General features: G+C 47.0%; 1 protein-coding gene across 1 annotated transcript in view; it reads right to left on the bottom strand.

Moving 5' to 3' along the window:
- Positions 1-16,951, bottom strand: part of myh9b (myosin, heavy chain 9b, non-muscle) — a 32,918-nt gene that overhangs the window by 4,019 nt on the left and 11,948 nt on the right. Inside the window, 33 exon segments of the mRNA XM_042085498.1 lie at positions 3-71; positions 230-358; positions 670-831; positions 997-1,209; positions 1,462-1,674; positions 1,795-2,043; positions 2,493-2,645; positions 2,966-3,070; positions 3,299-3,505; positions 3,715-3,859; positions 4,236-4,448; positions 5,293-5,464; positions 5,850-5,973; positions 6,072-6,209; positions 6,324-6,530; positions 6,628-6,759; positions 6,989-7,097; positions 7,215-7,375; positions 7,755-7,824; positions 7,952-8,073; positions 8,310-8,497; positions 9,929-10,043; positions 10,159-10,332; positions 10,504-10,677; positions 10,799-11,166; positions 11,396-11,539; positions 11,711-11,809; positions 12,051-12,114; positions 12,214-12,306; positions 13,929-13,949; positions 14,965-15,058; positions 15,175-15,202; positions 16,328-16,484. Of these exon segments, the coding sequence (XP_041941432.1) occupies positions 3-71; positions 230-358; positions 670-831; positions 997-1,209; positions 1,462-1,674; positions 1,795-2,043; positions 2,493-2,645; positions 2,966-3,070; positions 3,299-3,505; positions 3,715-3,859; positions 4,236-4,448; positions 5,293-5,464; positions 5,850-5,973; positions 6,072-6,209; positions 6,324-6,530; positions 6,628-6,759; positions 6,989-7,097; positions 7,215-7,375; positions 7,755-7,824; positions 7,952-8,073; positions 8,310-8,497; positions 9,929-10,043; positions 10,159-10,332; positions 10,504-10,677; positions 10,799-11,166; positions 11,396-11,539; positions 11,711-11,809; positions 12,051-12,114; positions 12,214-12,306; positions 13,929-13,949; positions 14,965-15,058; positions 15,175-15,202; positions 16,328-16,484 (4,812 nt within the window).

Raw genomic sequence — 16,951 nt, 5'->3', positions numbered from 1 at the left:
TTGATCTCGTCCTGCAGCTCGTCCCTCTCCTGCTGGGCCTGCCTCTTCATGCGCTCTGCAGCTGCCAGTTCCTGAGGAGCGAATGCAGACACACGGACGGACACACAGACACACAGGAGGACCGTTAAGAGATAGGAGGGGAGTGGGTTTCAGTGTATGCAAAACACATGGCAGAGGAGAGGGGAGGAACAAAGTGTGAGCATGTGTAGGAGTGGATGCGTATGCTCACCTCCTGCATCTGGATCATCTCGGCCTCCATGCTCTTGAGCTTCTTCTCATTGTCCTTAGCCTGGGCCAGGATCTCCTCTCTGGACATGCGAGTGTCCTCCAGCTCGCGCAGAAGGTCCTTCATCTGGGCCTGAGAGAGAGAGAGAGGGGAGGGGGAGAGAGAGAGAGAGAGAGAGAGAGAGAGAGAGGAGAGAGAGAGAGAGAGAGAGAGAGAGAGAGAGAGAGAGAGAGAGAGAGAGAGAGAGAGAGAGAGTGGGAGAGAGGAGAGGCCGAGACATTTAAAGACATGATTCAAACATCACAAGCCTTCATAGAATGAGTAGTAAAGACAAAGCATGACTAGGATGGTGCTTAGATGACCTGTCCTACATATACTGTATAATCCAATCAGAAATCACACCCATGTATTAGCACACAGATAGACACACAGAGAGCCCTTACCTGGAGCTTCTTGAGCTGTTTGAGGGCCTCGTCGCGGTTCTTGTTGGCCATGTCAATGGCGGCCTCCAGTTCCTTCAAGTCCAGCTCCATCTTCTTGCGTGCTGCCACGGCAACAGAGCGCTGCTTCCTCTCGTCCTCCAGCTCCATCTCCATTTCGCGCACCTGTGGGACGCACAGCCAAAAAAATACCATCAGCAAAAGAACTACATCTCCCATGAAGCATATTAAAGAGCCAGTCAGGATCAGCGTACAATGAGACCCAATAGATTTAAAAATGATGAAGAAACTCTATAAAGTTTTGACCTAACCACATCCTTCCTTCCGCACCTGTTTGACCAGCTGTTTCTTCTTCTCTTCGCCCATTTCATCACGGCCCGCAAGGTCTCTCTCGTACTGAGCCTTCATGGCCTGCATGTTGACCTCCAACCTGAGCTTGGCATCCTCGGTGGCCTGCAGCTCGTCCTCCAGCTCCTCCAGCTGAGTGCGCATCTCCTCCAGCTGCTGCTCCATGGTGCGCTTGGACTTCTCCAGCTCATGGACCTGACAGGGCAGAGGGGACACCGGAGGGGTGAGGAAGTGAAACCATACAACATACAAACGGTCTGGTCTAACCAACTACAAACATTCAGCTAGACACATTGTGCACATTTGACTTTTACAATGAATTCTTCATTCTTATTTGCTCACTCTAAAACTGCACATTGTTTTGTTTTAAAGCACAGAAATCATATTTTTGTTTCTGTGTGCCATTTTGAAGCATTTGTCAGAAACATCAGAGAGTGATCTTCTTACATTCTTGCCGACATCATCCTTAGAGGAGACCAGGTCTTCCATCTCAGCACGGAGCATTTTGTTGGCACGGTCCAGCTCATCCTTCAGGTCGCTGATGGTCTCCAGCTCACGGGTCAGAGCCAGAGCCCGCGTCTCCTTCTCCCTGGCCTCAGCCTCGGCGCGGTCACGTTCATCAGCGAAGCGCGCAGAGATGGACTTCTCCTCAGCCAGCATCTACAGAGAGACATGAGTTAGCATACAGCTAGAGTTGAAAATGGTTGTCAAATCATGCAAGAAGGACTCATCCAGACTAGCATTTCTGTTTCTTCTTAACGAGTTCCCAAGTAGACCCACCTGGTCAAACTTCTTCTGCTTCTTCTCCAGGTTGGAGACGATCTGCCGGAGGTGGTCCTGGTCTACCAGTAGATCGTCCAGCTCCTGCTGCAGCCGGGTCTTGGTCTTGTCCAGTTTGTCGTAGGCGGTGCACCTCTCCTCCAACCGCTGGTTGACCCCCTCCAGGTCGCGTTGCAGACGCTTCTTGCCTTCCTCTGCGTTCTCAAGGCAGCCGGCCTCCTGCTCCATCTTCTTCTTCAGTTCCGTCAGCTGCAGAGGACAGGAGCAATGGTTTTAGGCTCCAGCTGCAGCATACACTTAAATGGTACAACAATCTGGGGTTGATGTGTACACCAGCTAGTTGTGTACACTAGAACGTTTTTAACCTTGTTTACATGTCCATATGTTGTCTGGTATGTTTTAAAAGACATGGCCATGGCTGACATAAGCAGTTAATGTCATAGCCAAGGATTTCTGTTTTGGATCTACGGTCGACCAATCTCAATCTCAGTATGCAAATAATACTTTTAAAATTTCCTTTCAGGTACAAACATACAGATAAAGATTTAACTTCACAGTTCATGCTCATGACAGACTAGATTGTGCATTACGTGTGTGCATGCTAATTCATTTCTAAGCCTCAGTGCATAAAAACTAGTAGTAGCTCTTGAGATTGAGGATGGTGCTCCCAACTGGACTCTTGTCCATTATTCCCTCACCTGGCTCTGTGCTGAGAGCAGCTGCTTCTCCACGTTCCTCTTGGCCTCCTCCTCTTCCTCCAGCTGCTCCTTCAGGTTGTTCTGCTCATCCTCCAGCTGCCGCAAACGGCTGGTGAAGGACAGCTTCTGCCGCGTCTCCTCCTGGAGCAGTTCCTGTAGGGTGGAGAGACGACCGACAGCTTAGAACCTGAGCCACACCATCACCAATCAATACAAAAAGTCTCAAAATTATAGGCAAGTGTGATCAGATTGTTACACCGTCTGTTGGTCTACTAAGTTTACAGTACATTAATGTAATGTATATATAAAAAGTTTACATATACAATTCAAAACTTCCTATTTTAAGGTTTAATGCCATACGACATTTTAAACGTACACATTATGTGCTATGAACCACGTTCATGCAGATTATCTACATCCTGCAACAGAATGTGCACTACTGCTGGCTTGGTGTGCTTAAGGCATTGACTCACCTGAACATCCTGCAGTTGAGACTCCACAGCGGAGCAGTCCTTGGATGCCTTGATAGATTTGCCCTCAACCTCGCTAAGGAGTCCGTTCACGTTGTCCAGCTCCGCCTGGACAGGGGCAGAAGAGGGAGGAGGAGACAGGGTTAAAGGCAAAGCCAACCTGGAGTCAAACAGTCTTAATTTCAATGAGGTTTTCCATAGTGGACATCATCAGAAGTGCTTTATTGAAAATCACAGAATACATTACCCACAATTCTCCACTCCATCACTGACAGGACTAGGTAGTCCTCTAGCATTTGATTTCTTGAGCCTATCTCCAGGCTCTTGGGTTCTCACCTGCATTTTGGCCACCCTCTCGGCCAGCTCGATCCTTTGCTTCTCACTCTCGGTGTGCTTGACCTGCAGCTCCTGCACCTGGGCCTCGGCCTTCTTGCGTCGGTGCTCCGAGTCGCCCTTGCCCTGCATCAGCGTCTGCAGCTCGATCTGCAGCTCGTTGCGCTCACTCTCCAGGGCCTGCTTGGCCTTTTCCATAGAGACCTTGTTCTGTGGAGACCAGAAGTAATAGGCAGGGATTGAGTGTGTGAGAAAGAGCATGTAATGTTGAGAAACAGCACTGTAACATACACTGTAAGTATCAGGGATAATTCAAGGGAGACACTGTGTGTTCCTGAAAGAGTGATATTGTAGCAGGGAGATCATAAATAGGAATGTGTGTGTGTGTGTGTGTGTGTGTACGCGAGTCTCTTTCTTACCCTCTTAGCCTGCTCCAGCTGTTCATTGAGTTCGTCGAATGCCTGGCTGTGTTTCTGCCTCATCTCTGCCACCTGGACCTCGTGCACCTTGGCCTCGTCATCCAGGGTCTTCTTCAGGTGGGTCACCTCTGCCTCACGCTTAGTCCTGCGACGGGGACACAGAAACACACACATTCAGCACAGCCGCTCTAACAGTACCTCGGCCATGGCAAAAAAACAGCATTTAGCTACATGCTGCCATTTATTATTATTATTATTATTATTACATTACATTTAGCAGACACTTCTTGACCAAAGTGACTTACACATGTCAGCTATATTACAAGGAATCACATTATCCCCAGAGCAACTTGGGGTTAAAGTGCTTTGCTCAAGGGCACAGCGGTGAAAGCCGGGAATTGAACTGACAACTTTCAGGCTACTGCACGCTAGCCCAGCTCCTTAACCACTACACTACCGCCGCCCCACAAGGAGACAGGAGGCTATAAAGTGTGTGTGTGTGTGTGTGTGTGTGTGGTTACCTGAGCTCCTGCTGGGCTGCGGTAGAGTCCAGTGTATCCTCTAGCTCGGTCTTGAGGGCTTCCAGCTCCTCGCCCAGGTCGCGGCGCTGCTTCTCAGCTTTGGTGCGGGCAGCCCTCTCCAGCTCCAGGTCCTCCTGCAGCTCAGACAGCTGGGCCTCCAGCTCACGGATCTTCTTCTGGGCCATGTTCTTCTGAGCAGCCTCCTCCTCAATCCTACACACACACACACACACACACACACACACACACACACACACACAGCATAGTACAGTCTGAGCACTTCACAAACATGGACTTTAAATGGCTGCGATACATCTACCCCATCTAACCCATTAATCTGTCTTTTTTATTTTAAAATCTTTATGCACTGGATGTATTTAACTACCATGTTTTAATCAGCACATTCAATAACAACATATCAATCCCACTGGTTCTTTCTCTCTCCCTCCTCAGTCTTTCTCTCATTCACCCTGAAGGAAATTTTGATACCATAGATTTAATAGAGACCCAGTCAGACCAATAGTATGAAAAATCAGGAACAGAGTTTATTTACAATGATGCGCATCAAGGGAGAGACAGCATGACTTCACCTAAAGATCCATCAGCTGCTCTAACTAGACAAGGAAATAGTTAGGGTTGAAGTATCCTTCCAGGCTGATGGGAGATGGCGTTGGTCAACCCATCTCACGTGGACTACACTGCCACAATCAATTGTGGTAAGCAGTCCGGAGCAGATAGCTATTGACGCAGCCATGCAGAACAGTGAAACACTGCAAAGTTATAATAATACCGCTTATCTCTAAATACAGTCACACACAGATATACACAGGGACAGTACAGATATCATACAGTCATTACATAGAATCATACTTTTAGTATCAAAGTGACCTACTAATGAGAAATGCAGAACATTAAACCACATATTGGAATATTGGACATTAATATGTTCTATTCCACTTTCTCTCAACTCATACGGACAGACACAAACACAGAGAAACACACAGAGACAGACAGACAGACACAGACAGATAGACAGAGACAGACAGAGGTCAAATACCTGGCAAGAGCCTGCTGCAGCTCCTCTTCCTTCTTGGCCAGCTGGGCACGGAGCTCAGCGATCTGGGCCTGCAGCTCTGCGATCTGGTCAGTCAGCTCGGTGGAGTCGCCCTCCAGCTTGCGCCGGTTCTTCTCCAGCTCCTGACGGCCTTTCTCCTCCCGGCGCAGGCGGTCTGACGGGCACAAGCAGCACAGCAGCAGGTCAGAACAGGTGATTTCCAGGGCAACATTAGAGAGGTGCATTTACTTATTTGTTGAGATACAAGTTAAAGTAACACAATGTAGGAAGTCCCCTTGTCATCAGTGTTCAACATACTGGGTACCTATTGAGTGCTGAGGGTGTTTGTGTTCAATATTGTAATTATTCTAAGTTAAAAGAACTACATTTTGTTGCTTTAACCTTTATGTAACCTAGCTATGGTTGAGCGGTGGGTACTAATTAAGATGTTAAGTTCTGAGTCACAGTGATGGTCCAATGTGTGCATTCCTAGCAATAGGTCAACCACATGTTGCACTGAACCTACAAGGGAAACTACGATCGTAGTTTAAGTAACCTACCCTCCAGATCAGTGATCATGGCCTCGTGCTTGTTCTTTAGTTTCTGCAGACTCTTGGACTTCTCCTCCTCCTCAGCAAGGTTGGTGGTGAACTCAGAGATCCTCTCTTCCATAAGCTTCTTCTCCTGTGGGTGGTGAAACAAGCAAGGCGGACATTTAGTTGCTAGACAGATAAACAATCTACCAGGACAGCAACAGAGTACATGAGGACCTCACTAGGCACCTTGATCAGTTTGTTGTTCTGGTCGTCGAGGACCATGACTTCTTCCTCCATCTTCTTCACCTTGGCCTCAAAGGTCACCTTCTCCAGCTGCAGCTTCTGCCTGGCAGCCTCCTCCTCATCCAGCTGGTTCTCCAGGTCCTGAGAGAGAGGTCACATAAAATGCTTCTAGTCTGGTCTTTGCTGTAGTGTCAAATTGGAAACTGGGAATGTCAGCAGTCATTTTAGTCATTATTCCATGATACCAGTCCTCACCGAGATGTTCTGCTGCATCTTCTTCTTCTCGGTCATCAGCTGAGTAGCGCGCTCCTCCTCCTCCTCCACCCGCGCCTCCAGGTCGTGCAGGATCTCCTCCAGCTCCTGCTTCTTGGCCACCAGCCGGTTGCGCATCTCGTCGGCCTCGGCACACAGGTCCATCTCGGCCTGCAGCTGCTCCTGCAGGGCCATCTTCTCGGCACTGAGCTATAGAACAGACAGAGAGCAATTAGCGGTCATAAGGACGATAAAACGCACTTAAGGAGGAGAAAATAACAACAATCTCTCTCCCTGTAAACTGTACCTGCTGCTGCTTGCTCTCCAATTCCTGGAGCTGCACCTCAGCCATCTGCTGTTTCTCCTTGACCTTCTTCAGCTCATCGTCCTTGGCCTGGATCTCCTCCTCCTGCCTGCTCACCTGCAGCAGGGGCTTCACCTGCAGCACAGGGACGGTCCAACAGTTAAGAAAGACCAGGTACCAGGTACGCGCGCACACACACACACACACACACACACACACACACACACACACGCACACAGTCATAAAACACTAGAATTAACTTAATTACTTACCATCTATAAATACATTGTATGGTGTTTGAATAATAGGCTGTTTGCCCTATACATGCTTTGGTTACACCTCAGAATAGTGTTTCTGACATTACCTTGGTGAAAAGTCTCCACCACTGCCAGTTTCTCAGCTTGAGGTAAGCAGCACAGTTCCTCTGAATCACCCTCATAGCAGTGAGCTGTTGCTGCCTCTTAGCAAATGCCCTGAAGCGAAACGGGGGGGGGGACCATGAGGACGTGTAGAAATACAACATATTGGTTTGTTCATGCTTCAGTCTAGCAGTCTTGACTCTAGTCAAACCATTCTGAAAGGACACTTACTTGCGGGCCACAAAACCACGGCACCAGGCCTGGAAGCTGATGATGACGTCGGTGATTTTCATGTCCCTCTCCTCCTCCAGATGGGCCAACACTCCGGCGCGGAAGAACACTTTACTCTGACCGATACGGTACAGGTTGGGGTCCAGCTCCAGGGCTTTGATCTAACATGAATAGAAGAGTTCAAAAAGGGTAATCCCTCAGCGCTTCTGTGGACATCTGGTGCGTCTACGGGACAGTGTCGTGCTAGTCCCACTCTGACGAAGATGTAGTAAACATTGAAATGTTAGTCATTTATTGCTGTGCACCTATGCATTAAAAGAAAATAAATAAGTAAACATCTGTGTTGCTCCGGCGAACCTCTTTTACATGAATAAAAAGAGTTTCTGATTAAGAATGAAGCACTTACTCTCATGCTAAACATGACGTGCATGACCGTGAGGCTCTGAGACCAGAATGATCAAAATAATCTCATGCTGAAGCACAAGGGACATACACTGATGATGTCCTGTGCAGAAACAGCAGAAGTCCTCAGGCACTCACCATAAGCAGACAGGCCTGCTTGCCATCCATGAAGCCCTTGGGGATGGAGTTGGGAGTGAGGATTTCATATCTAAAGAACAGGGGAAGAAAGACTAATGAGGAGTCCATGTAAATCCAGTTAGGATGATCAAGACAATGAAGAGTTTAAGCTGAAATGCGTTATGTTCAGTGGTGGAGGTGAAGAGAGATGTCAGTACCTCTGCCTGAACTCCTGGAAGACGATGCGGTTGGGGAAGCCCTGTCTGCAGATACGGATTCCCTCCAGCACACCATTGCACCTCAGCTGGTCCAGAACCAGGTAGGGTTCCAGCTTACCCGCCTGAGATGACAAAGACAGCAGATCCAATCATTCACAAGGCACCATACCAGTGCTATGACATGGCACTCAAACGTAAGGTACACACTTAAGCCACAGCTAGTTCAAAGCAAACCGATATCCAAACACAGGCCAATGTGTCTCTCAACAATCTCAGAGTTATTCTAGTGTTATCCAAACATCCACTCTTAAAGTTTCTACAAAACCAAACAAATGTGAGTGCAAGGGTGTCTTTGGACCTTCTTCTCGTGGTTGGGGATGATGCATCGCACAAAGTTGGGGTTGGTGTTTCGGAGCGTGGCCATGAGCTTGGACAGCTGCTCCTTGTAGAGCTGGCCCACCGTGCGGAACATGCCCTTGCGTGTCTTGAAGGCACCTGGCAGCTCGGACATACCCGCCACCTTGTCCAGTCCCACAATGTGATCCACTAAACATATTGAAGGGGGAAAAGAGAGAGATGAATAGAAGGGTATAAAATAGAATGAATAGAGGGAGAGAGAGGGAAAGGGAGAGGGAGGGAGATGGAGAGAGGGTGCAGAAAGACAAAGGCAATCAGTATGGCCTCAACACAATTGTTTCTTTGGTCGGCAAAACAAAACATAGTGAGGGAAATAAAAAAAAGACAATGCTTGGCTCACAGTTTCTTGTCTTTCATGAGACAGAATGAAAAAGGAGGACAAACTACCCTCTACACTTGTGACAGAAACACACACAAACAAACATACAGTGAGTGCAATCACAAGGGGAGCAGAGAGACGGACCAGGTCAAAGGTCGCATAATGCCAGTGAAAGACAGTGGGATCACACAAACACACACACTCAAAAATGGAACCAAGTCAATGCAGTGAGTGAGGGTCTACTGTGTGAATGGCATGTATGTTGGCGACTGTGTCTGTATCTGTGCCTTTCTGTGAAATGATTTTTCATGTCTTCTCAATTCAATGTACATGAATGGAGGTAAATGTGTAGCAAACACTGTGCAGTTTCACAATCTCTAGTGACATTAGCACCAAACCCATGCAGTATATATATATACCCATTTCTGCAGTACCATTGACCAACACCAGGAGGCCCAAACCACACTATTACACAGAGAGGGAGAGAGGGGAGAGTTCAGTGAAAGCAACAGACAGTAGAACAGACTGCACTGCCAACAGGGCTGGAGGGATAAACGTCAGTGAGAACACTACATCGATATGAGGGGGAGAGAGAGAATGAGCGAGAGAGAAAGAAAGAAAGAAAGAAAGAAAGAAAGAAAGAAAGAAAGAAAGAAAGAGAGAGAAAGAGTGCTTTGCGGGAAAAGATGGAGTGAAGGGGAGGAAAAATACACAAAATTGGAGAAAGAATACGTAAGAAAATGGTCACCTGAGTCTAAATGTAGGAAAGGAAAACGCTGATAAAAATAGGCTCTCTGACAACTCTGTACCTCTGAGGGCAAGAGAGGGAGAGAGGCAAAAGAGAGAGAGAATAGAGAGAATAGAGGAAGACCAAACAGAGGAATACAGAAGGAGCAAGAAAGGAACGGAAATATCAATTGGAGAGGGAGAGGGTCAAAACAGAGGTCCAACACCGGACAACAGACATGGGATAGAAATGTGAAGAGTAAAAATAAAAACAAGAAATGAGACCAAAGGTTGGAACAGAATAGTCTACAACACATTTCAGCCTCATGGGAAACAAATAGCAGCATACCATCTTCCCTGTGGTAAAAGCCCACATGTATACTCATTGGCTCCAGAAACATAATTCAAGAAGAAAAAAAAGGCAACCCGCTATTAAAAGGTTCCTTTGTGGCCTAGCCCAGGGCATGAGTGTGAACATTCTGGAATTTGCATATGTTGCCCGATGCTGTACTCACCATCCTTCCAGAGCTCCGACACAAACTTGTCTGTCGACTGGTTGAGCAGAGAGGCAACATTGTCATTCAGGGGGTCCATGTTCTTCATCAGCCACTCGACCGCTTTGTAATCGACCTATGGCAATGTAGAAACAAAATAGTCATTTAAAAATGTGTTCCTACAACCTACAAACTGTGAGTCCTGACACTGCCGGTTCTTTGAAATTACAGTGAGAATTAAGCCAACAGACCTTTCCAGCATAGTGGATGATGCTGAAGTCGGCCTCGTCCTTGAGTTTCTTGGGCTTGAAGAACTTGGGGTGCGTGCCCTGTTCCTGCAGCACCTTCTCCACGAAGCTCTTATCCGTGGCCTTGGGGAACCAACACTCCTCGTCCAGCAGGGCCAAAATACCAGGGGGACTGGCCTGAGAGAGAGATAGAGCCAAGTGTTAGGGGGGTAACACTACCAGTTACAGTATTTAATAGACCAATAGACCCTGTAGTAGCATTACTAGATTACATTGCTATATGTGAGAGATGAAGAGTGAGGAGGATATGGATATAGAGTGGGGAAAAAGAGAAAGAATTACACTCACCGGCTTCTCAATGAGGTCGATGCAGGGCTGCAGGTCCAGGCCAAAGTCGATGAAGCTCCACTCGATGCCCTCCCTCTGGTACTCTTCCTGCTCCAGGATGAACATGGTGTGGTTGAAGAGCTGCTGCAGCTTTTCGTTGGTGTAGTTGATGCACAGCTGCTCAAAGGAATTCAGCTGTAGAAGAAACACACCCAACAGGGAGAGAAATTAATATAAACTAAAAATGACATCTGTTGTCCTACCACAGCTATTTGCGCCTGTGCTTGTAGAATTTTGTCGTTGGAAATGGACCCACATCAAAGATCTCAAAGCCGGCGATGTCCAGAATGCCGATGAAAGAGGCCCCCTGGCGCTTGGTTTTGTCCAGGGCCTTGTTGATGCGCATGACCAGCCAGCGGAACATCCTCTCATAGGTGGCCTTGGCCAGGGCCTCCACAGCGAACTCGGCCTGCTCCTGAGTCTGGGCCTTCTGGACGTAGTCGCGGCCCACCTTGATGCGGGGCGACAGGATGGCGCGGGTGAAGTCAGTCACGTTCATGCCCATGAGGTGGCAGACCTTCTGCGCAGCCGTGTTGTCTGGCATGGAGGCCTGGTCTGTGTGGCGCTCCTTCTTGAAGGACATGTTGCCCAGCTGCAGCACGGACGAGATGACCCGCAGCAAACCTGTGGGGAGATTTGAAAGATGGCACAGAGTGGATGAGCGGAGTAGTTTGTCCTTTGATTTTTTTTATCCAAAGCAACGTACATGTAAATTATTACAAGGGCCAGTAGTGGACCGTAGTGGTGGCAGCAGGGAATCGAACCCACAACTTTTCTGGTTACTGCGTGCTAGCCCAGCTCTTTCATCACTACGCTACCACTGCTATTTTACATGCACATTTACAACACTCACCGATCTGCTCATCCTCAGGGATTCCCATGATCCTCATGGCCTCCATGGTCTCGTTGAAGATGTCCTTGTCATTCTGGCCGGGGATGGTCACGTTGCCATTGGACAGGAAGCGGTAGTTGTTGTAGCCCTCGAGGCACAGTTCAGCTGGAAGACATGATGAACACAAGGACTGCTTGTGAACCTTGATGAACCTTCTTAAGGACTACTTTTGGGGAGTATGTTATGGCAAAGACCATTAATCACAGTCTGGAAATCCTGCGAGTTTGGTTAAGTAATCTGTTGCACCGCAGGATGAGACTGAAAAGACAAACTCACTGCGGAGCTTGTCTCCAGATCCTGTGAGCATGTAGTAGAAGATGTGGAAGGTCCTCTCGTCCTTGGCCTGCCTGATGGCACGGGACTTCTCCAGCAAATCTTATCAGGCAGTCAAGGAATCAAGTAGCAGGAAACAGGATTTAAGGGAGTAATGACAGGGTGGTATACGAATAACTGGAACATACAAATGACCTCTACACAATAGACACACATACAAATGTGGAAAGTTTTGTCATGGTCAAAAACCAGACAGTTTCATCTCCGAATGGCAGTGCAGGGGATGTCTCCAGAATGCCAGGACATACCAAGCATTTTATAAATTTATTTTCTAGAAGGATACAGGTCTCAATGTTGGCTCCCACGATATATCCATTGACGTCAAAGTTGATTCTGATGAATTTACCCTGAGGGGAGAGAAGCGGTTGGCATCAAATCTCCTAGAAGTGACCTAATCCTTTTTCAGAGAAGCAGGAAATCGAATACTGGACTGTGAGAGCTCTTACAAATCGGGAGGAGTTGTCATTCTTGACTGTCTTGGCATTACCAAAGGCCTCCAGGATGGGATTGGCCTGCAACAGCTGTTTCTCCAGCTCCCCCTGTAGGACAAAGAGAGCACAACACCATGCACACACACACTTAGATGCCAGCGACAAACCAGGCCTTAAAAAGGAATATCCAGCAGAGAGTAAGAACATAACAAATCAATCATTGGGAGGGGCTTCATGACTCAGCTCTCAAACTCTAACTCAGCTTGTGACAAACAAATCAAACAAATCAGTGTCTCATATGTCTAGATCACACATTGCACTTCAGGGTAGTGCATTTGCATAAAGTTCAATCTCATCATCCCATCATAATTCACGACACATCAACTCCAAATATTTAATTGACAGTGAAAAGTACAACAGCAGTCTCATACAGAGACCTACTAAAAAAGGTCTTACCTCATTAAAGGAGACTGAAAGACTAATGTATTTGCTTCACCAATTAGACATGCACTCAACCACCACACCAACACCCACACAAAAAATTAAAGGCATGAAATCACACATACACAAAACACACACACACACAACTTTGTTAGTACCCACACACCATGAGTGACATCTCTGACATTGTGTGTGAGTGACCCTTCACCGTTAGACTACCCAGATGACCACATGCAGAGGACTGACTGGCAGCTGACGTTCCCACGCAAATATGGCACCCGCACTCAAAACTGCTATCCCATTAGAAGTGTACTATACGTGGTCAGGTCATGCATGGTTAAAGGTTGACTTTTGTTTAACAGACTAACACTACTGGTCATGTTTAATCTCTGAACAAGACTTGACAAATGTTTGAAACATCTGGCAAAACTAATTCTACATTAAAGATTTAGCTGTGGTTACTATACAGTATTTTGAAAATCAAAGATTACATTGTTATTTGTCATTAAAAGTGAACTAGATCACAAACAATGAAATGATTCTAATTCATTAACAATTCTGTTATAACCGTATGTAACAAATAAATCTCTCTTGAATCTTAATCTCTTAAATCTTATTAATGCTTATTACATAGTATAATCATAGCCCTGTGTGATAGCGCAAAGCTGGCCTTGTGTCTGTGTTCATTGGGGTTACCTATATTTGGCAGTGGGTACTGTTCATTCCATATCTGAGATGAATTCACATCACTCACACTCACTCTTACTATTGTAATGATTCCTTTTACACATACAAACATACACTGCACACTGTTCACACAACGTCATTGTGTTTGCTCAGAGAGTATTCAGAGTAGCCTACATTCATAAAACAGTCACCTCTCTGAACAAACACACCATTGCACACATACACACGGAAACACACAGCAATAGGACGCACACATAGATACACACCCAAATTAAATAAAACAATAAAGAAAAAAAGTCCATGATCCCACACGTATACACAAACACACAGGCAACACGCACTTCAGACAGACAAGGTGTGTTTGTGGCCGAATCAATGGGTCACCCAAACTCCGCCTTGTGTGTCTGAATTTGGCACATCTGCTTGTCTCCCGAGTCCCCTTTCTGGGTCACGTGACTAAGTCCGTGTGACCCGTCAGCTTCCAGCGGAGCACAGCTGAGCAGTGGACGGAGGAAATAGCGGCCAGTGCGGCAGGGAGGAGGAGAAAACAAACAAACAAACAAACAAACAAACAAGAGTAGTAGTGTGGGAGAGTAACTCACATGTGACAGGACCGAGCTGTTCTGTTGATGGGGGGGAAAGACAGAGATTCAACCTCAACCCAAAACTGACAGCCACACACTATAGTGATATTATGGACAACAACATGAGGTTGATATGGGGGGAGATGAGGATCTAAGCCAGCTGTCGAGAGGAGTGGCCATTGCGGATGCTTTGGCATCTGAGAATGCATACAATTGTGCATATTTTTACTATATTTATTTTTTAATTGTGCATATATGTTTAGAAATATTTATAAATAGCTATTTACATATATTTACGTATTCTTACTTCAAATTTTGTGTATAACCCAATTATTTTTACTCTGAAATATGCGAGTCACTGGTTGCCTGTGGAATACTGTAAAGCACAAATATCTGCATAGGATAGGACACGGGGTAAGGGAGTAATCCACTTGACATGTTCCAAATCAGCCATGCATTGTGTCATTTCCTGACTGAGACTGGCCACTCCTGCTCTGATGGCATTGCTCAACACGACTGCTGTATGTGACTGTGGTGAACAGCACTGTGCATTTGTGCGTTCGCCACAGTCAGCACAGACACACAGGGCTGTACTGCAGTCGTGAAGGCCCACGCATGACTGCTAATGCTGCCTGTACACACACACCAGCACATACTGGTGATGGCAGTAGGCCTGTGATTAGCACCCAATGGGGGAGGACAGGGGCTGATGGGAAGGTGGGGAATAGGAGGCGTGGGGAGTGTGAGGAGGTGGGGACAGGAAGTGTGGGGAGTGTGAGGAGGTGGGGACAGGAAGTGTGAGGAAGTTGGGGACAGGTGTGGGGAGTGTGAGGAGGTTCTGAGGAACGTTTTGGGGAAACTCATATCTGGGGAGAAGCAGCTGGAAGAGGTAGTTGTGGAGGTTATTATATGGAGAAGAGAGAGAGAGACAGACAGAGAGAATGAGAGGGAGGAGGGAGGGAGATGGTAAGATTGTGTGTGAGAAAGAGGAGGGCAGAGAGAGAAAGAGAGAATGTAGAGAAAAGTTGAAAAAGATAGCATTTGCTGTACTGACCTGATCTTTCTTGGTTTTGTGGGAGGAGGCCACGTGAGCCAGATACTGAATGACCTTCTTGGTGTTCTCAGTCTTGCCGGCTCCAGACTCGCCTCTGAAAGAGAGGAAGAGCAGCGGAGAGCAGCCGTTACAACCTTTAAGGGCAGCCATGGCAGATAAACTAATTTATGGTGAAGCTCAGACAACATAGGCAGTGGACATGGGACTCACGTGCACAGAATAGACTGGTCTTCACGGTCTGTGAGAGAGAGAGAGAGAGAGAGAGAGGGCAGAGGAATGAGGCTGCATAGTTCTCAAGGATACAGCAAACATCATAAAAAAAGCTCAGTACCCAGCAACAGATAAAACATGTTTTTCTGGAAGCGAGTCAAATTAAAAATGTCTGTCAGGGGAAACGGGAGCACAGGCTCTGCTGCGAGTCAACTCACTCAATAACAAGCGCAAGACATGCAGCCCCGTTTTATCAAGGCTTCACATGCCCCAAGTTTTGTCTCTGCAGCAGGACGTGCTCTGGCCACCATCGTGAACAGACAGGAAATTAATGTCCGGCTTCCTGTGACTGAAAGAGACGTTGCTGGCCCTTTTAGCGTACAGACACCAATTAAGGCCTATCTCAGAGGCCCCTGAACTCTCAGCCCTGAGCACGGTAATGCGTCTTGCATTAAGAGACAATGGACAGATAGGCCCAGGCAGACATGTGGGGGGATGGAAGAGGAAGTGGTGGTGACAGACAGTGATTCACATCCAGACAATGAGACAGGAGGATGGAGCAAAGTACACTGGCCTCTGACTTGCGTGCCCTAGCAATAAGTAATAACTTGTATCTCAGCATGCAATCAACAAGACGGGGACAGGGAGGGAGAGAGAGAGAGAGAGATAAGACAGACAGGAAGAGGAGAGGGAGGGAGGGAGAGAGAGAGAGAGCATTGTGTATCCTTTCCTTTGGAATTTCCAGGATGACTATGCGGGCTTGAGCAAAGCCTGGGGGTGCTTCTGGGATATTGAGTTTTTTCTGCTTCTGCATTATCCCATGGTAGACTAGACTCTCAGGTATACAGACCTCAGCTCAGTGAAAGGGGGACACTACCTGACTGGAGGACTCCCAGCTAAGCCTCAAAGATAATATAGGGCAGCACTCACTGTTAGTGGGCCTACCGGAAGCTTCAATTCAACAGGAGAATACACAAGGGCTGTGTCCTTGATTGAGTGCAGTTTGGTTTGCATATGTGAATATAGAGCACTTAAAGCATGGTCAAAAGCTACATTTGCCGTCATTAACACACACCCAATCTAGCATAAAAGCTTGCCTCATTTGACCGGGTCATTTAGCCCGGACTTGACCGTCCGTGTGTGTATTACTCACCCTGCATCATACTCCTGTAGGCTGTGTCAGTGATGGCGTAGATGTGTGGGGGCATCTCATGACGCTTCTTGCCCTTGTACATCTCAATGATCTCTTCAGAGTAGATGGGCAGGTTCTTGTAAGGGTTGATCACCACACAGAACAGCCCAGAGTATGTCTGTGACATGGAAATATATTACAATTAAGATTATGGATTTTTCCCCAAATCAAACCAGTCACACACCTTGACATGTTCATTGCCAAACATCCCCAATGAAACCATGTTCATGGTAATACAAGTCTATTAACACTGTTCATTCCCATGATGCAAGTGGCAGATTTTTTTAATCTCTGAAGAGCATGCACATGCACACAGCGTTCAGTATGGGCTATGGTGCTACAGTACGCCTACGCAGTACTGACTGTTGAGTACCATTAAATGTGCAGTGCTTATCAAGGGTTAATGAAAGCAACTGCACACATGCTTTCATCTCTGCTTCTGACGGTTCACTGGGATCAGAGAGGAGATAAGAGTAACTATGTGGTACATGTGGCTTGTGTGTGAGTGTGTGTGTGTGTGTGTGTGTGTGCGCGTGTGTGTGTGTGTGTGCGTGTTAGGGGAACATTAATGAGTGTAGGTTCAGT

This window comes from Alosa sapidissima, chromosome 3 (assembly GCF_018492685.1).
Source record: "Alosa sapidissima isolate fAloSap1 chromosome 3, fAloSap1.pri, whole genome shotgun sequence".
In the NCBI taxonomy this organism is placed as follows: domain Eukaryota; kingdom Metazoa; phylum Chordata; class Actinopteri; order Clupeiformes; family Clupeidae; genus Alosa; species Alosa sapidissima.
The sequence above is the reverse complement of the archived record's forward strand: the minus strand, read 5'-3'. Positions and strand labels throughout refer to the sequence as shown.